At 40.4% G+C, this 21710-nt stretch overlaps 1 protein-coding gene across 4 annotated transcripts in view; it reads right to left on the bottom strand.

Annotated features, from left to right (window-relative positions):
• The window catches only part of MAST4 (microtubule associated serine/threonine kinase family member 4), a 284616-nt gene that overhangs the window by 63745 nt on the left and 199161 nt on the right, over positions 1-21710 (bottom strand). For all 4 annotated transcript variants that reach the window (XM_048930615.1, XM_048930616.1, XM_048930617.1 and 1 more), the window contains one exon: positions 8968-9056. In XM_048930615.1, coding sequence (XP_048786572.1) covers positions 8968-9056 — 89 coding nt within the window. The remainder of the gene's footprint in view (positions 1-8967; positions 9057-21710) is intronic.

Below are 21710 nucleotides of genomic sequence, written 5' to 3'. Positions count from 1 at the left end.
AGTGGCCTGTCAGTATACAAAGGGGGCTGTAAGAAGTAAGGGGACAGACTCTCCCGCAAGGCCTGTAGTGACAGACAATGAGAAATAGTTTCAAACTAGAAAAGGTGAGATTCAGAGTGGTTATAAAGAAAATTATTTATTTATTTATTTAACAATATGAGCAGTGAGTGAGGCACTGAAACTAGCTGCCCAGACAGGTGATGGATGTTCCATCCTTGCAGGCATTCAAGGTAAGGCTGGACCTGACTCTGAGCAACCTGATCTAGTTGTACATGTCCTTATTCACTGCAGGGGAGTTGGGGACTAGATGACCTTTAAATGACCTTTAAACTTGGTGACCTTGCAAATCATCAGATTCTATGATTCCATGATTTCTCATTCTTGCACAACACTCACCTCCTCTTTTTTAAGCCATTTCCTACTTGCAATTCTTATCCTAGTACTTGTTTTCTTAGTGACACCACATGGAACATTGTATTAAGAAACACAAGATTTACAGCATTACTCCTAACAGTTGATACCCATTTCTGCAGTAGATAAAATTAAACAGCACTACATGTGATTATTTATCATCAGGGGGTTAGCATTACCCACAAGAACAAGCTTCTGTGAGTGCTGAGGTGGGGACATCTGAACGCCCTGACTTGCTGTGATGACAATCACTCACTCAAAGGCTGGGTGGTGCAGATGACCTGCCTACACAGCAGCAGGCATTCATCTGGAAAAGTCCATTAGCATCCAGGGCACCAGATGTTGTCCAAGCTGATACTGCAACCCTTTGCCTCTCACAATTCTGAATGCAGTCACAGTTAATGTAAAAGCTAACAGGACCTCTAAGCAGGCTTAGAGGCTTTCAACCCAGATATTAAATATGAAGGATATCCAAACAACTAAGATAAGATTATTAGTTTAATGAACAAGATTTGAACCTCAAGAAGTGTCATTAGTGTACATGTTTTCTATTTTACTAAGAAAATTTCACATAATGATAGTTGAAATTACTCTAGAAATCTTACTGTCTTTTCATATATGCAAAAGACTTCAGCAGTAAACCGTTCCCTCTTTGACCAGTGCTATGTATTTACTGCACAATGTATTTACTTTATTGTTAAGGTGTCATCTCACATGTACTCCCCTATCTAGGCTCATGAATCTGAGAAATATTGAGAAGGTAAGACAAGCACTTAAAAATCTTTATGCAACTATTCAGGGTTTACCCAATTCAGCTTGCACATATAAAGATTAATAACAGACTGCTTTGTAGGAACAATCCTCTGTTATCCCCATCTCAAACAATTATAACAGGAGAATGAGAAGAGGTATAAAGTGCACTGAGTCTACATGACTTTCTCATATGCAATGAAAATTCGCATAATTCTAAACTTGACCACCTCAAGTCCTCCTCAAAGGGTGTCTTTTTAATTAGAATGGCCTGTACCTTCAGTTTAGTCTGAACTTGTAAGAAAAGGACTGCAAGGAAGAGTGTGGGTATAAAAAGCACTGAAAATATCCTGAAAGATTTACAATTACGCTCAAGAAGCTCTTGTTTAGAATAGAGCAAGACTAGATGCAGTGCTGGTTTTGGATAGGTCCAACTCAAATCACTGTGATTACGCACCACCAACCCGAGTTCTTTTAAGTCTGAAATAATGACACGTTACTGAAGGAGCAACCAGATCTCTAAAATGATTGTTGAGCAGATCACCAAAGATGAAAACACTCCTCAGCAAAGCCAGCAGTACTGGGATGAGTATTAATTCAATGCACTCTGACTAATAGAGCTCCACCCTCACACTCAGAGTACGCCTTTATATACCTTGCTTCTATTGATACTAAAGATACACATAACACTCTTCCCTTCAAGATGTGAAGTCTTGTAAACTAGTTATCCCAAAAGAACTTACCTCAAGTATAGAACGCAAGCAGAGATAACTCAATATATGCTTTAATCTTGCCTGTCCTCCCAACAAGAGCAATAAATTGATGTAAAATGGATCTTTGTGGAGCAAGGCATGAACATACTGAATTTGGGTACTTATAAAGCATGGAATTTCCAACCAACATAAACAATTTTAAGAAGGATAGAGTACAGTACTGCAGACATCTCAAGATAATTAATAGAAATAATTAACAGAATTAATTAATAGAAACTGGATATAATAGAGTCTGACAGACAACTTTGATTCCCTTCAATTTCATTAGTCTGCAATAAAGAACAAGTACATGCCATAATGACCGAGATGCAACAAGCCTGAAGTCAAAAACCTGGTCAAATTAAACAACAGTATTTAGTACAATATTTCCTGTTTTCTGTGAGGTTGACAGTCATTTCTCCATAGAGATGCCTGGAGTACTCTGACAGTACTCTAGCAAGAAAAGCATTCACAGTATGAAACCGAAGCCAGAATGGTGCTAAGACCTGAGGCCTTTCAATACAGAAAGGGGCTGAGGATTCGACATCTGGGCACAGTACTTCAGGGGAGCTCTCACTAGCACACAGTACAGGGGCAGGATCAGCACCATAACATGCAGACCAGCATCTGGTTGGCATTCTGGGCTGTGAGGGCACACTGCTGGCTCACACACAGACTGCCACGCACCAGCTCTCCCAAGCCTGTCTTGGCAGAGCTGTGCTTAGTCCCTTTGTCCCCAGTTTGCATTGTAGTAGGAGCAGCTGTGATTCAGGTGCAAGGCCTTACATCATTCAGATCAATGTTGTACATCATCTCCTGTACAGCTAATACCCTCCAGTTACTGGATAGCCTTTTCTATGGTGGTTCCATTTACCTGGGAAACACATCAGATCTTCTTTCAAGGGATACCTTTCTCTCACAGATGACAAGAGTTGCCTCCACAGGGTGAAGGCTTGTGTCCCTCTTCCCACTGCTTTGTTAACATCCCCTTTACCGAAAAAGGAATCTCAGCTGTTTGGCTTTGCTGCCCAGTAAGCCCAGGGTCCTGGCCCCATTATCCCTGTACTGGAGCATTCATGTGGATGATAGCTGAAATCTTTTTGTGTATCTTGCAGTTCACTCATAATTAGTGGTCAGAAAGTTATTGCCTCCTTTATGAGTTCTGACTCTTCCTCCTCTCATCATCATGATGGTCCTGTTTCATCCTCATCTTATTCTATCCTTATTTTAGTAGGCATTTCTGCTCTTACAAAACAAGTTGACTTTTGCAGACACTTTTTTTTTGTCTTGTTTATAGACAAGACGAAGATTGGCACAGATTGGTTATCTGACTAAACTGCAAGGCCTGGTGTAGTGGCTGGAGCAAATGTAGGGCCAGTTACGCTGCCACCAGACCCACAGACTTCTTTCCCTTTAGGGTGCCAAATAAAAAAGTGTTGAGCAGTAGGCCAGGCCACAGAACATTGTAGTGATTTGAGTCTCTCTAAGACTGTCAAGGCAGCAGCACACCTTTTCCAAATATTTTCCCAGCTTCTCAGGATTCTGCAGTTGTTTAGGGGTGAAGTCCCAAAACACTAATGGTGTCCACTGTTCTAGGTGCCTGACCATCCCATCCCATGCTCCCAACCATTCATCCAGCCTCAGGACAGACCACTGGGAGAAATTCCTAAACATCTTCTTAACCTTAAACAAAATCTGAAACACTATCAGTATGCGTAGAAATTTTAACATGCTGGTTTGAGCATTCCCACTTGTCTCCCCCACAGCCTGACTCCCCCAAGTGACAAAGTAAAGAGTGAAATTAAAAGTTTCCAATATATGCCTCCTAAAACATAAAGATGACTGCAACATTAAATAGAAATACCAGGTTAGTTTCCAAAACAGTGTTATACCAAATAGATGAATGATAATCTCAATCCAGCCCCCAGAAATGGTAAATAATGCAGCAGGATTGTATATCACAAGTAAGTATTTAATATGGTTCTGTGCAAATACTAAGACCTCCAAAAATAGAAAAAAAAATAAACCAAAACATTCTGAACAGCAGAAACTGTTAAACTACTACAACACCTACAACAGTTTTGCTTTAACATGCTCTGTTCAGAGCTGTCATTATCACAACCATTAGAGCTCCATGCTGAGCGCCAAAAGGACTGTTGTGGCTGAGTCCTTCCCACTGAGCAGCCCAGCCTGGTGCAGGGCATGCTCCCATCACACAGCAATGATCAAACATCCCTGTACTGCAAACATTGACTCAGCTGAAACCAAGACAATGAGGCATCGTAAGATACAAAGAACTAAGTTTCAGAGATGGGTAGAAAATTCTCAAGACAATTGAGAACTAGAAGAATATTTAGTGGCTCCAGGTCTCAACTTTATCATCAGTTACACTCAGCCTCTTGAATGGAAAGTGTCAATACCTTTTTCCTTTGATAGCGCAGAGGAATATAACGGTGCAGTATCACATGACGACAAGCTACCTGCCTGCCGCTGCTCATAGCCTGATCTGTTCAACCTGCAGCAATCTGAGACTTCTTGCACAAAACTGAATTCTGACAACATGCACAAAAACAGTATCTGGAACAGGATTCCCTTCCAACATCCTCCACACACTGCATCATCCTACTAGGACATTGCACATGCAATTATTGCACTTCAGCCAAGGATAGCCTAATTAAAAAATCTTGTTTCTGTTGAATGCCAGCACAGTTCCTACACTGCACATTTAGTTTGCTCAACTGGAACTGGAAACTATTTTGTTTCCTCCTATCTCTCCTGCTTCAATTTTTATTTCTTTTTGTTTGTTCTCCAGCAGCAACCACTAATTAAACAAGTGAAAATCTGCTTATCTTTTCTGATGGTAATCTTCACCTGAGATTTGGGATTAGAATACATGCTCCTGGTAGAATGTCCTGTGCAGACTGCGAAAATAAACGCCGTTCTGATTTAGTGAACTTTTCTGGTAACATTTCACCACTATTAGTTACTTTGCAGACATAGTCAAAGGAGACCTTAAAAATCATCAAGCATGACAGTAGATAAATCAGGCTGTCTCAGTGGAGTTAAGGAGGCCTCTCTAATTTGAAGAACTCAACACTCGGATACAAACTCCCCAAAAGAGTAAATACAGCAGGACATAGAGAACAAACTGCAGAACGGCTTGGGTTGAAAGGGGCCTCAAGAATGATGAAGTTCCAACACCCCTGCCACATGCAGGGCCACCAACCTCCCCATTTAATACTAGACCATGTTGCCCAAGGCCCCATCCAACCTGCCCCTGAATACCTCCAGGGATGGACAGGGCATCCACAACCTCTCTGGGCAGCCTGTTCCAGCACCTCACCACTCTCTTTGTAAAGAACTTCCCCTGACATCCAACCTAAATCTTCCCTCCCTCAACTTAAAACCATTTCCCCTTGTCCTGCTGTTATCAACCCTTCCAAAGAGTTGGCTCCCCTCCTGTTTATATCCCTTTAGATACTGGGAAGCTGCAGTGTCACTCTGCAGCCTTCTCCAGGCTGAACAAGCCCACTCCCTCAGCCTGTCTTTGCAGGGGAGGTGCTCCAGCCCTCTGATCATCTTTGTGGCTCTCTGGACCATCTCCAAAAGCTCCCTGTCTCATATTGGGGACCCCAGATCTGGACACAGTACTCCAGATGGGGCCTCACAAGGGCAGAGTAGAGAGGGACAATCACCTCCCTGTCCCTGCTGGCCACCCCTCTACTGGAACCCAGGATATAATTTGCTTTCTGAGCTACAAGAGCTCACTGCTGGCTCACTGCTGGCTCACGTTAAGATTTTTATCCAACAGATCCCAGGCCCTTCTCTGCAGGGCTGCTCTCAAGGATTACTCTTTCTAGTCTGTATTCCTCCGGCCCAAGTTCAAAACATTATACTTTGCTGTGTTGAAACTCATTAGATTCACCTGGGCTCACCTGTCCAAGCCTCTTGAGGTCCCTCTGAATGGCATCCCCTCCTTCCACTGTGTTAACTACACCACTCTGCTTGGTGTCACCAGCAAACTTGCGGAGGGTGCACTCGATTCCATCATCAGTGTCACTGATAAAGATGTTAAACAGTACTGGTCCAAGACAGACCCCTGGGAGACACCACTCATTACCAGCCTCCATCTGGACATAGAAGCACTGATCTCCGCCCTTTGTCTGTGGCCTTTCAAACAGTTCTTTATCCACTTAGTGGTCCAAACTATCCCTTGTTACACTTCTCTGCTGGACTTAGCAAAAAACTACAGGTTTCCAGCAGGAGCAGGGAGGTCACTTGCGCAAGTAAGCCGTGGTGGTTCTGACAACACAAGAATACAGCAATGGTAGAAATCCATAGTTTCTTCAGACTTAAGTTATCGAGGATTTATGAACACTTGATACCTTGAACATACAGAAGAAAATTCTTATATGGCCTCACTATGTTTTTAAGTAACACATTTGCATATCTGCTTGCATGAATTAGAATCACATTCACGGTATTCAAATATTAAGAAATGATTTTGCCTAAGTCAGCTCTAGAAAGTATCTACTCCATCTGCACAGTAAGAAGTAAACTACTCAAGGCTGTCTCTGAGCATGCTGTAATTTCAAATTATTCCTGCAAGGGACTACTCCAGACATGATAGCCAGCTGAGTCAGGAGCCAATGACTATGCAATTGTTTACTGTAAACTACTACACACAGAATTAAAACTAAAAAAACAGTCATAAACATGCAAATTTCTGGCACAGAAGAGATATCCCATTGCTGCTGAAGTCTTCGGCATGCACACCTTGGGAAAACAAGGTACAAGTATAAGAGAATCTGTTGCATTCAGTGCAGTGAAGTGTTCCTCAGGGGTAATTATTGGAACTGGCACCATTTAACATCTTTGTTGGTGATGTGGACAGTGGGATTGAATGCACCCTCAGTAAGTTTTCAGAGAGCACCTGTGTGGTGCAGTCAACATGCTGGAGGAAGGGAGGTATCCAGAGGGACCTTCACAGGCTTGAGAGGTAAGCCTATGCAAATCTTGGAAAGTTCAACAAGGCCATGCACAAAGTCCTGCACCTGGGTCAGGGGAATCCCAAACATGAACATAAGTTGGGTGATGAGCGCACAGAAAGCAGCCCCGTGGAAAAGGATTTAGGGATAGTGATGGACAAGAAAATGAACATTAGCCAGCACTAATTTGCACTCACAGCCCAGAAAACCAACCATGCCCTGAGCTGCATGGAGGTGGCCAGAAGGGCAAGAGACACAACTGCCCTCCTCTCTATTCCACTCAAGAGGCTCCACCTGGAGTACTGTATTCAGCTCAGGGGCCCCCAGTACAAGAAGGACCTGGAGATGTTGGAGAAGATCCAGAAGGGGTCATGACGATGCTCAGAGGGCTGGAACACCTCTCCTACAAAAGAGGCTGAGGGAACCAGGCTTGTTCAGCCTGGAAAAGAGAAGGCTCTGGGAAGATCCCAGAAAGATCTTCCAGTATTTCAGGGGGACTAAAGGAAAGATGGAGAGGGACTCTTCTGTCAGAGAGTATAGTGACACAACAATGGGCAATGGCTTTAAACTTCAGAAGGAAAATACATTATATATAAGGAATAAATTCTTCACTATGAGCGTAGTGAGGCACTGGAACAGGTTGCCCAGAGAAGGTGTGGATGCACCCTCCCCGGAAGCATCCAGAGCTCCATCAGATGGGGCTTTGGGCAACTCCATCTAGTGAAAGGTGTCCCTTCTCATGCCAAGTGGGGTGGAACTAGATGGTCTCTAAGGTCACTTCCAACTTAAACTATTATATGACCCGATGATCTTGCATAACTGTAGAAGTTGCCAAGCTTCCACAGCAAGTTTTTTGAAAACATGGCACATACTGCTCAGTTAGTGGAAAAGAATAGGCTACACTTAACTTTCTTTAATACTATCATTTTTCTACATTTAGAGTGGCTTGCTCACAGTTTTGAAATCAACAGTATTATTCAGACTGGACATCAGTAAAAAATTATTTATTTGTGAGAGTGGCAAAACACTGGATAGGCTTTCTAGTAAGGTGTTTGATGCCCTATGTCTGTCAGTGCTCAAGATGCATTTGGGTAACATGTTTTAAATTTTGATTAGATCTCAAGTATTCAGGTAATTGGACTAAAGGATCTGTAAGTTCCTTCCAAATGCAGTATTTTATTCTACTCCTGTTTTATGTTTGAGAAACTGCACATAGCATGTTATCTTGAACTCTTCACAAATCTTCATGATCTCATCTGTGTTTCTGATTGTGATAGCCTGCTGCTCAGTTTGAAGAGAACCACTCTATTTTTTCTAATAATGTTACTTCCACCAGAAAACTGCAGGTGTCTCACTAAACTCAACACCTTCTTGAAAAACACACACAGAACTCTGCACTTTATCTTCCACCATCCAGGAACAGTACTACAAAGTAGTCAGTGTCAGTGCCAACACAAAAAAACATGACAGAATAATTCTTTGAAGAAATGTGTTTTTATATTCTAAAAATGCTTTTTTTGAAAATTGAGGACAATTGTTATCAATAATATCCCAAATCTACAGACTTTTTATTCAATCTTTGATTCAATCCAAAGCATCTCTTCAGCTGCTTTAGAAGCAAAATGGAATATGACAAATGAAGCACTGAAATTTCTTGCCATGTGTCTAACATCAAAAATCCTAAGGAGCAAAAACACTATAATACTGTAATACTTTACTCACCAACTCCATTAAATTTACCATGTGTTATAAGCTGTTTTATATTCCTTTCATACTGTAATACACACTGATAAGGAATTGGAGAAAATGCATAAGAACGTGAAAAACAAAAAAAGCTGCATGACCCGTGCTAGGTATCTCTGGAGTGCTTTCCACCATAGCCTAACATGTATGGACTTCTGAATTTAAACTTAACAGAAAGTTGGATGGAATGATATGCAGTTCTTCCACTACAACCAACAAAGAAAGGAGGGGTAGTGGAGAAGAGAATTAGCCTATTTTCCTTTTCTTATACAGGATTTTTAAGGATTTAATAACAACAGCAGTAGCATAGATACAAAAATCACCTGTGTGTGCTGAGAGAGGTGAATGAGGTCGAGGCAGAGCTGGAGACTGGCCATTGCCCATCAAACTCTTTCGATTGCTTGTTCTACAGCTGTTGGGAAAGAGGAAAAAAAAGACATAAGCATCAGAAATACATCACACACCACATACGAACACTTTGACTTTTTGCTTATTTGTTCTTTCACTTCCCAGCCTCCTATTAAAAATCAGTGCTATTGCTGATTTGTAGTACTTCTATGAGTTTAGGAAATCTATGAACATCCTCGATAATGGCAAAGACAGCAGTTTCCAAAGAAAAAGCACAGCAGAAACTTTTCAAGCCTGCATGTCTGCCATTCTGCCATTCACAGAAAAGCACGTCCCTGTAGAGTCATTAACAAAATCCTCTTCCGTATCTGCAGCTTTCTTCTCTGCCTTACTTTTTAAATAATGTATAAAACATACAAGTGCAATCTTAGAAAAATCTCAGCTTATAATCACTATTCAATGATTAAATCTATTTGTTACATGAACTGTAGCTCGAACTTACAAGCCATCAAGAGCAATGATTTATCAATCTATGATACAATAATTATAAATTCAATTATTGAGATAAATTTTGCATCTGTGCCTTTTGTCAGTGAAACAGATGATGCCTACAAAGATGAATGCATTTTTTTACTCAGACATTTTTCATCTGCAAAGCCACTAATTTCCCTTATCACAGGATCATTAAGCAAGATAAATAGTAAATTAATGAATCTATTAAACTTGAGAGGACACACTTTTCTTAAATACACCACACAATTTTTAAGTGTTTTTTTTTCTTAGAGATATTTTCTCTTGCTTACTGCAGCTACTACAGTCATAAATATGAATCCTCAACACTTCAAACAGTTAATGCCAAGTTATTAACTACCATATCACTATATTATTATAGCGAATTATACATTAACTTATGCATATCTATTAATAATAACAACTGATCTACTTAAGAACAGAAAACAAAAAATGACTGAAGTAGTAACATCTGAAGTACAGAAATCACATAAAACAGAGATGCACTCCAATTTCTAAGCTGACTAAAGAGATAAATCTTCTCAAATGACAGAGAACATACATTTTAAAGAATCCTCCTAAATTTGGTTATCTTATAAGAAGTATGTTTAATGTACTCACTATGTAACCTACTTTTTAAGTGACAGAACTTCAGCAAATACTCCATATTTTATTAGACAATTCCAAAGTCTTCTTGTTTCATCTCATCTCTAGATTTTATCCAGCTGAAGAATTACATGCGATTGTCCTCTTATTAGGAATAGTCCAAATTCTTCCTTTTGACTTCATGTAATATCACTGTACTTTCAGTAATTTTTTTAATATCATACTATGACAAGCCTCAATTTAGCTGCTACACATTTTGTAAGAAAAAAGGAATAACTGTCCACTGGTAATTCTGCAATCCAAAACTAAATCCAACAGAAAATTTCAGTATTCATTAAACATTTGTTTAAGAACACAACAGACTGCATCTATCCGTTATGGTGTGATGACGAATACAGCTTCTGGGTTGCAGTCTAAAGCTATAGGCTATGAGACCCCACTACAAGACATGCAGCTGCTCTGCAAATGCAAGCTTGAGATTCTCATCTTTCACAAAAAAGATATATTTTAATCATCCAATCGCTTAAAATATATAACCAGTAGAAGCGATTCCACAGGTAGCTGATGATTCTTCTTAACTAACCAAACATTACTTCGAAACTTGCACACATGGTTGATTTTGTTACCTAGGTAATTCCAGATATGTATATCTGCACCATTTACATTCAACTACGGAAGTTGAGTTTTATCACTTACGTCTGAATTTCACATGCAAAAGACTCTATTCGTTTTTACAGTAAAATTCAAACTTCACATTCTACACTTGAAATTAGCACAATACTTCTAACATATCATCTAGGATATAAAACTCCCAGAATCAAAATCTTTAACGTTGGAAAAGATCTCTAAGATCATCTAGTCCACCTACCACCGAATCCGCTCACTAGATCATGTCCCTAAGTATTACATCTGCCCTTTCCTTAAACACCTTCAAAGACGGTGAGTCCACCAGCTGGGTGGGCAGCCTCCACCAATGTACCACCACTCTGCTTGTCCTCCTCCTAAGCTAAAAAGTGAATCACTGCATGAAAACACAAATCCATGCTACAGCTCATCCTGTAGCTTTGTTATTTTGTTCCACAGATTCTGAAATTCAATGTGGTTATCCTGTATAAGCCATGATACACAATTCCTTCCTCAGATTAATGCTAGAATAGAAGAGGCTCTTTGTGGGTAAAAAAGCTATCTGTGGGGAACTCTGAAAAATGACCTAAGATACTAGAACATTGCAAACAGGAAGCAGAGTCCCACTAAGGAGATAGCAAAGCATTACTGACAAACATATTAGTCTTGAAAGAGCAGTCTTCAGCGTTAGAGCCATTCTGCAGACAAAATCATTTATCCTGGATTTCTATACTCATCAAGCAACTTTTTCCTTCTATTGTCTTCATAAATTTTCCATTCAAATTTGACAAAATAAACCAACTGTTAAGACGCAGCTCTGAAAGAAAGCCTCTCTGTCTACACTGAAGTTACACAGCACAGGAACATCCACAGGGATTGTAAGCTACGGAAACATAACCTTGATAAAACAGAGAGTTACACTCTCAAAAAACAATTCTCTAAGCCTTGGGTTCAGGTTGCACAGCATGGAGACAAGACCAGCAAGCTAGGCAGCAGATACGACACACGGTCTAAAGCACTGAGTTAAAAAATAACTTTTCCAAGAAGATCCAGTCATATTAAACATATTATCTACAATTGAGGTGTACACAAAATCGAAACAGAAAGTTTGCATTTTTTCCACTTTTCTTCTTTTCTTTCCCAGGAAGATCCTCCCTGGATTTGAACCTGTTCTCACAACTTGAAAAACCTTGAACCACTATGTTTGGCAGTTGTTTACATCCTACCAGCTGTGCCCTGGATTACTGGCACCGTTCCTTATCATGGAATCCAATTTATAATTTACTATTTGGTTTCCAAATCCCATTGCCTAAACTCCTGCTCTCTGCCACCAACACTCCTGCCCACTCACAATACTTCACTGCTGGGGAATTTCTCCCTCACTCTCTGCTATCAGGAGCAGCGAGCGCTCTGACCTCTGAGTCAGTCCAACTGCAACAGATGAACACTTCCCATGAGAAGCACTGCCTGATAAAGCAAGAACAGGACACTATGTAAAAGGTATTCTGCACTGAACTCTGTTAATCTCAGAAAGCAAGGGTTAACTACAGCTGCTGAAAGGCAGGATCCAGCTGCATGAGGCTGTATTACTTTGCTTCTTAAACAGCTACATTTTTCCTCAGGCAAAAGCTCTCTGGGCAGAAATGATGGGAACAGCTACACCCCCACCAGCAGTGCATGAAGCACTAGCATGGCCACTAAGTACAGCTGCACTAAGCTCCTGAAAGCACTAAGTATGCTGCAAGACTGAAAGGGAAACTTCTTCTAATTGCATACTCGGGACAGGTACCGCATCCAGAACTGAACAATTGGATTTTCTGTTGAGGGACATGGTTTAGTGAGTACTATTGGTGATTGGTGGATGGTTGGACTGGATGATCTTGAAGGTCTTTTCTAACCTTGGTTATTCTGTGATTCTGTGAACTGAAATATTAAATTCTGATTTCCTGATCAAAAAATGGCAGTAACAGTGAGAAGCACACATAAAAATGAAAGATTCTTCTTCAGAAAGAGGGTTAATATGTGAGCAAATTACTGGCACTAAAGGTTAATTGCTTTCACTCCCCACCCCTACAAAAAAAAAAAAAAACAACATTAAAAAGGACATATTTATAGAGATTGCCTCTTGCCATGCTTTTCATAGCTTTAATCATTTATGGTGATCTCATCTCAACATCTTAATTAACACATGTAATGAGGATGGATTTGGACTACAAGCTATCATGACAGTTCACCACCTTTCATGGTATATGCTGAGCACAACACTTTGCAACACAGCTTCCTAATTTTGTTATCAGTATAATACATTTAGGTGAAAGTAAAGATTAAAAGGGCACACCTCCTATTTAAGAAAGACTGCAAATAAATGTTTTATTTGCTAATGTAAGTGCAGATAAAATAAGCTATTGCTGTACCCAGAATACGAAGCTTGACTGCATAGATACAAGACAGGCTCATAGTGCAAGATCAGCACTAGCATAAAGGATGTAGGGATAAGAAAGCAGTTGCAATCTTTCTGGTGTTAAAACCGCACGGCTGAAAACTACCTTAGGAGGAATGTGCTGTCCCTAGCAAGACTTCAGATGACGCCACTTTGCTTATACAACAGAGTAAGTTGTATTTCAGTTACATTTAACTTATTTTGAAGCTAACTCCATAGTTAAGTTCATGAACAGCAACACTGAAGAATCAACAGGACACTCTGCTTTAAGTTAAAAAAAATAATAATAATTAATTAAAACCTCTATAATGAGGAATTCACTGCTTTTGATTTGTGTTCTGCTTTTCCAGAAAAAAAGGTCTTCTGCATTAAGGGGCAGTCTGGTGAGCATTTCCAAGCTCTCCATCATCCATTGAAGTTCTGTGGGGCACTAACTCAAAAAGAATGCAACAGCTGTAATGAAGAGATGACATGTGCGATACACACAGAATCACAGAACTGTAGGGGTTAGAAGGGACCTCCAGAGATCATCGAGTCCAACCCCCCTGCCAAAGCAGGTTCCCTACAGCAGGTCGCACAGGTAGGCATCCAGGCAGGTCTTGAACATCTCCAGAGAAGGAGACTCCACCACCTCCCTGGGCAGCCTGTTCCAGTGCTCCGTCACCTCACTGTAAAGAAGTTCTTGCGCACATTTGTGTGGAACTTCCTATGCTGCAGTTTCCAGCCGTTTCCCCTTGTCCTGTCTCCACTCACCACTGAAAAGAGTCCGGCCTCGCCATTCTGCCCCCCACACCTTAGATATTTATAGACCTGGATCAGGTCCCCTCTTAGTCATCTTTTCTCAAGGCTGAACAGACCCAGTTCACTTAGCCTTTCTTCATATACAGTGCTTTCCTTGCCAACAGGAACCATTAAGGTTGATGATGCATCATCTGATTTAGGAAAACACAATGCAACATGGGTACAGTTAAAGAAGTTTCATGCCTAGGTCACTTATTAAAAGAGAGCAAACCAACCAAGACTGTTTATTCATGAATGCTGAGGATTTAGGGTTACGCAAGCAAAACCCACAAACCCTACTCAGAGCAATCTGCTATCTTGTTCTGCCCTACAGCTAGTGGAGAGTGCAGAGTAAGGAAGCACTAGTTTCCAATTTTGAGAGAAATTTCTTAAAGGCTGAATTAAAAAATCCGTTAGGTGCCACCACTTAGACAAATGTGGAAAACATCTGAAGGTGAGCAAAACACAAGATCAGTAACACTGAACTTTTAAAATGGATGTCGATGATCCATACTTACATACATTTAGCATAACACAGTATTATTTTCCAAAATATTTTAATAGACTATGTTTGCAAATGTACTTTCTATATATGGTATATCTATGTATGTTTACACATAGACATAGATATAAATAAATATAGATACATGAAGTTTTATTTTAGAATCTTATATATACACACATAGACACACATTGAAAAACGCTACTTATTAAATATCCTACACGTTGCAAGGAATTATTCTATATTTTAGTGAGCTGAAGAAATAGTCATGGTATTTGCTGGAAAGTTTAACAGTTATGACGGAAAGGTTCAAGTTGTATTTAAGCTTTAGTCACTTGAATGAAGACAGTTATACTTTGAAGACAGCTTTCAAAGCATAACAAACACAAGGAAATACTGAAATACACAGCCGCTAGCAGTACTAGCTTAGCAGAGTATGTCTTGATTTTTTTCCAATAGAGTTGTGAATGTTTCAGCTCTGACTGCTACCTGGGTGAAACTGGACACCCAGACTAGACACTTAACAAGTGCTTTTCTGCAGTCACTGATGTCTACCAGCTTCCTGCACATCATCAAAACTCTTATCTTCCCCAAATAACAAAGAAGGAAAACTCAGACTCTTCCTCATTTTTCTAGGAAGAAAATATGTTGAAGATTAACCTTGAAATGAAAACAGCTGGATGCACGATCACCCTCTGCACAGACTGTCAAGGAATTCAAAGACACATTGGTCAGCACTGGTGGAGAAGAATCTGCCAAAGTAATTCATGAAACTGCAAAAAGTATCTCCCAAGTCTCTTCTGTTCAGACCTGTGGAAGATTTGTCACACTCTGTCACAAAGACTGATCTCTGATGCTGTGAGAGAAATCTACATTTCCATAATGCACTGCAACACAAATAAACATAACTATGCCTTTGCCTAATGTAGCTACATCCGTGTTCAACATATTTTGCATTAGCGTTTGCTTTTATTTTTACTCCTAGCAGTTTTGATCAAGCTTCTTTTTTTCTCTTCAAACAGAAGAAAAATGGTATTTCAAGAAATCTAAATCTCCCCCACAGACCTAAAATGTTCTATTTGTCTGTTCAGCTGCTTCCTAAAAAAAACCTGATACACTTCAACTGATTAGAGACAAGCATTTCATTATTTGACACAAGACTGAGTATTTAAGCCAACTTCTAACCCCCATAGTTGTACAATATCCATAGAACTGCTGCACACAAGATAAAACTTGTTATGAACACTGCATGGGAAAACAGCAAAGACCACAACACCCAAGATTATAAACGAGACTCCTGCACAATTCTGCTTCCTTATCCTCAATATGCAGTTTCTGAAACTTTGTATCATACAAGCTACTGAGAACACATCCGTGGGAATGATTACTTCTGCTGCTGCTTCATTTTTTTTTTTTAATCTTGTGTGTGTTTTGGGAAGAGATGCAAACCATATTATTTGCTGAAAAGCACATCTGCTATCATACTGTGACATTCAACAAATTCCTCAACATGTAAATATTTCTCTTTCAAAACAAAAAAAGACAAATAGCTAGGCAGTATCAGAATCAGAGGAAAAATCTACAGGGATTGCCTGACTCACCACTAAGTATGACTTCCATAACAAAATTTGGGAAATTAAAAAAGGGAGAAAAACCTACATGCAAAAAAAGAGTAACTGAGAGGAACAGAAGAAGGTTTATAACACTTAACTACTAGTCCCTTAAAAACAACAACAACGTGTCATGTATCACACCTGTGAAGATCAAAGCATCAGTAAGTTTGAGATGCTAACCAAACGAGGTAGTGCCTTGACTTGCTCGCAGATAGCTCTGCCAGAAATCATTTACATCAGACGGGAAATAACTTACTAGAGTGCATGCCTATCACAGCCACAGCAGGTCAGGGGTTTTAAGGACACAAATCTCACCATGTTTTTGGCCATTCAAAGAAATTTCACATTAACAAAGGTTATTCTAGATTTTGGATTTTGACTACAAGCGCTTGGTATATCTCTTAACAAGATGATGTGGCCCCATATTTCTCACCACGTTGTGGTGCTCACCTCAAACCTTACTTTGGGGACAGGATGTTGCCTGTGCTTCCCCCTTGCCCACTGTTAATATCTTAGGAGAAATAAGGCAAGGTCAGTTACTACAGTAGAGAGCTGTGCACTGCCCCCCCCACCCCCACCCCCGCCCCCACCGGCATCAGTTCTGCTTTATTACTCTAGACCTGCTGTCTCCTGTGCCGTCTCCTGCAGCCCACCACTGATGGTGCTTGCTGTTCGATCTGCCCTCACTCTGGGAGCTGGCTGGTGCCTCTGGCTGCTGCTGCTCCCAACATGCACAGTCCAGACTCAGGAGGGGGTAGCTGTGTGATTTCCGCAAGTTCCACCCCTAGCTGATGTAAAGGTATGAGCAAGGCCTTTTCCACACCCACCACAGACAGCCTAGCCAACTAGCCCAACTCACAACTTTTACCCAATTTGGCTCTGCCAAAAAACAAAAACAAGATCCACAAAGACAAAGCGGGTCATGTTCCAGCCATTTTTCCTTTGAATAGCATCCATCCAGACTCAAAGTCTAACCACAGCAAAGTCCCCAGGCTGTTGCAGCACCACAAGGGAGCTAAGCTCAAACCCCAAGCTTTCTGTAACTCTGGTTGAAAATGAGACCAGCACAGTTCAGAATTAAGATAAAAAGTGGGCGTGCCTCCCGACTGCTGACAGAAGACCTGCTTATCCAGATACTGCAATCCACACAGCTTTCTTGCTCTGTTTTCCACTTAGACCTGCCACCTCTTGGCTTTCTCAGCTTTCTCCTTGCTGACAGCCATTCCCAACAGCAGTCCTATGGGCATCACTGCTCTTAATTCACCTCATTTCATTGGATTGGTGTATTATGATGGTGCGATAGACAGTCCTCCTCATAACATTGAGAGATTCCCCAAATAGCAGAGTGGCTTTTCTGAGCATTTCCTGTGGCTGAAAGAGCACACGTGGTAGTTTCTAAGGGTAAGTCTACCACTGCCGGAAATTATCACACGTTTACACATAAAAACAGCCTAACAGCTCTGATGCCTCAGTGACAAAACAGATGCCTAGGAAGTAGCTCAGAAACGATCAATCTGCTTTCATTTGGGGATACGAAAGAGAAAGGAGAAGAAATGACTTAGTCTGCTCTACTTCCTGCTACAGTTTTGTTTTACCTTACTTTCAACCTCCTTGCAATTTGAACATATGTCAAAACAATTTACATTGCTAATGTTACCTTCATAAAAAAAGGATCAGAGGCTTATTAAACCGAAGTCTACACAGCAGAGCTCAACATGTTTATCACATGAAAGTATCTGCTCTACATCCTAGCCAGAAACTCCCCTCATGAGAAAAGCCACTAAAAGACAAGCCCTAGAAATATTTTCCCCATACCACAATTGTTAGGACAGTTGTTTTTGAGATTTTCTTCTAAATCATTTTATATAATTGCAATAAAATTAATAATATCCTAGAATTCAAGGGTAGTAAACTATGTGATTTTGTATGGTTTCACTTTCAAAGCCAATAACAGCCTTCTGTTTTAATCCCTAACCTACACCTGACTTCTTTCTTCTATAACTAAATAGGAATTCATTTTTTACCTTAATCAATAATTACTCCACATAGGACTCAGTGTTCTCCATTGCTAGATTTGGTAGCTCACATCCTATCAAAACTACAGAAGAGTGTATGCTAAATAAATGGTTTTTTTCTTTAAACCTTTAGATAAGGTTTTGATAGATTGGATAATCAATGCCAGAGAAAAAAATGAAGAAAAATTACATTCACAGATCAAACCTACTAGGAACAAGAGCCTGACATTTCCTAATTCCTAGCAAGCAGGGCACCAAAAAAGCTGTAAGACACTGTCACTGTATGAAGTGCTCTATTATCCACTACTTTGAAAAGCTTAACTAAATAACTGCTAAATAACTTACCTTCCCTTGCTAGAAAGAATTAAGAGATTACAAAGTAATTAAAACCTCTGGCAAACTAAGTGTTCATTTTTCTATTTTAAAATTAGAATTTCATAAATCACAATACTTCAACTACCACTAGCTCATTCCTTATGTTTATCACTGTGAGACTTCTGCCTCTTGTGGTGTCACGGTTTTCTGAAATCTGTAGATTTAACCTTAGCTAAATCATCACAATTCTCCTGGAACTGGTAGGTTTGACTTCAGCTCATTCATGCTAAAAAAGATAAAAATTATAACTCATCTGTAAACAACTGCAACCAGAAGGCAAACCAAATATGTGTGCACATACATACAATTTTAACCTTTAGGCAGAAGGTCAGTAAGAAGAGTAGGCAAAGAAAGTAGTGGAGTTACAGATAAATTAAAACAGAATCCGTTAAAAAAAAAAAAAAGTTGCATTAACTTCATTTAATTATTCAGTTCTTCTGTGGAACTTTTTCACAGCACTGTACAACCAGCATTAAACAGATACAGCTTTACAGGACCAAAAGCTGGAAGAAATGACATGCTGTAAAAACACAAGTCTGTAAATGAACTCAGGAAAAAAAAAAAAATTCCTTTGTCTTTTCTTACAAATATCCCAACCTCACATTTTTATCTTACATACAAGCTTGTGTGAATTTTTTAGCTACTGCTTGCTTCAAACCGTGTTACTCAGAGGAGGATCCCTGCTTTACACCTCAAAGATGAAGATGTAATTTTTAACATAAAACCTAGCAGCAGATTCTGAAAAACTTCCTTTTGTCACAACATGCAGGGAGCAAGGCAAAATCTTTCAAGGATATTAGTATTCAGACACATTCCTCCAGTAAAGACAGCCCTGATCACTCACACTATTTAACCTGATGAGAACCAGAAGGGAGGGCAGAAACCCACAAATTCAGAAGCATTGCAGTGTGAATTAGTTGCCTATTGAGCACCTGCAAAATAAGGGAAGTGAGCTTCAGCTTTTTCATGTCACTGTCAGTAGTTTCCTTACCCCTTCCTTCTTTTCTCTTATGACTCTGAGAGTGTAAAAAATACATACATTTAAAATCTAATTTTTAAGTTCAAGGTATAAGTTTTCACTCTTTCTTCAAACTAATTCATGCAAGTAACAAGAAAACAGTCTCATTCATTTTAGAGCTGAGCTTCTTAAAAAGAGTATATAGTAAAAATATCCCAAGAGGGAAGAGACCCACAGGAGTCACCAGTGAGTCCAACCCCTGGCTCCATGCAGTACCACCCAAAATTCAAATCCTGTGTCTGAGAGCATTGTCCAAACACTTCCTGAGCTCTAGCAGCTTGGTGCCATGACCACTGCTGGCACCCTGTTCCAGTGCCCAACCTCACTGTGTTGCACACCCTGTCCCCAGCGCCCAGCTGCCCTCCCCTGGCACAGCTCCATGCCGTTCCCTCAGGCCCTGTCGCTGTCACACAGAGCAGAGCTCAGCGCTGCCCTCCGCTCCTGTGAGGAGCTGCAGCCGCCATCAGGCCTCCCCTCAGCTCCTCTGCTCTGTGCTCAGCACACCCAAGGGCCTCAGCCATTCCTTGGACATCTTGCCCTTCAAACCATTCACCATCTTTGTAGCCCTCCATGGACACGAAGCTTTATGCTTTTACACTGTGGTACCCAACCCGCACCCAGTGCTGGAGCTGAGGCTGCACTGTGCGAAGCAAAGCGGGACAACCCCTCCCCTCTCCCTCTGGCAGTGCTGGGCCTGCTGAACCCCAAACACAAAACCAAAACACAACTATATAACTAAAGTTCCATTTGTACTGTTTTTTGCTTGGAATTAGAAATTCAACAGTGCTTAAGCAAATAGTTAATACACTGGAATTAAGGAATTTACCAAAAAAAAATTTTTTTTTTAATCATTATTTAGGACAAAATGTGGGCCCTTCACTAGTTAGGATCCTGAATACAAACACTTGACTGCGAGGCATTCAACCTGACATTTGCAGCTGCTCCCAGGAGACCTCCAGCCGCACCGTCAGTGCCCCACTTGAGTGTGCACACAGACAGAGCGCATTGCCAAAGTGCAGTCTGCAGACAAAAGAGTCTCTCTCTTCATCGAGAGCAGCGTTCTCCTTTCCCCCCACCATCAGCTGAGCCGAAGTTTTGCAATTAAATCATAATTAAGCAATCAGAAGCATTATTTTCCTAAGGAAAAAAAAAAAATCCTTTCCTTGTGCCCATTCAGCTGCCGGTGTCTGTTCAGCCTGCCAAAGAGGACATCAATTAATGCCAGCTACGGTGGCTTTCATGAAGAGGCTGTTTGTTCAGTAGGAACTGGTTGTCTGCAAACTCATGCTGAAATGTTAAGTGACCAAACAATCCATGTTCATCACCATGAACATACGTGCAGCCAGCAACGTGGCACTGCCTGTCAGTTATATGGAGCTGTAATGAGCTACATTTTTCCCTCCAGAGTTTTCCAAACAGTCAAGTCCTTTTAATAGCAGAACAGGAAATAACTAATTTGTAGAACTCTATGTATGGGCTTTCTTTTTTCCAGATGAAAACTGACATAATGTAACCAACATAATTGTTAATTATGATTTTTTTGTTTAAGAAAGCTTCATGAGAAACTTGACAGAAACACACTGAAATGCCCTCCAGGATACTAACACACAGCTGACACTATTTACAAAATCACAGAAACTACATCAATCACTTCTTTTGAACACATTTTTTATTAGACATGTAGTATCTATAATTAAGAGTGAGCTACGTATCTGTACTGATACAGCTATGTGAATCTATTCCATCGACATAGTTATAATCAATATAGAAGTCTTTTACTGGTTTAGATTTTCCCAGATGGAAAATAGACCAAGCCATGAGAACGTAAACTCTCTTTTTCAACCGTAATTGCATACGAACACAGCTACTTCAGCCTAATTAACTGGGCAGATATAACTCAAATGATTACCCTCATATAAAAGCCCAGCATGTATACCGAGTCTGAGAGCAACAATAGCCTCATGCAGCAGCACACCTATTTCAGGAAGGCAGACTATTACACACGCAGATGGCACTGCTTTGCTGCAAAGTCACTGTGACGTACTGGGAACATCTGAATAATTTCCAGTGAAGCAATTCAAACATCTCCAGGCATACTCATCAGCAGGGATGACAGCAAAGGGTTTATGACATGCAACCACCTTTTTTTATTTTTTTGGTAACACTTAATCATCAAGCACCATACAAGCCAAGAATGATTGAGTGATTTACATATGTAAGTTTGCTGCCACAGAC

Source organism: Lagopus muta, chromosome Z (genome assembly GCF_023343835.1).
Source record: "Lagopus muta isolate bLagMut1 chromosome Z, bLagMut1 primary, whole genome shotgun sequence".
Lineage (NCBI taxonomy): Eukaryota > Metazoa > Chordata > Aves > Galliformes > Phasianidae > Lagopus > Lagopus muta.
This window is presented reverse-complemented; position numbering and strand designations above follow the sequence as displayed.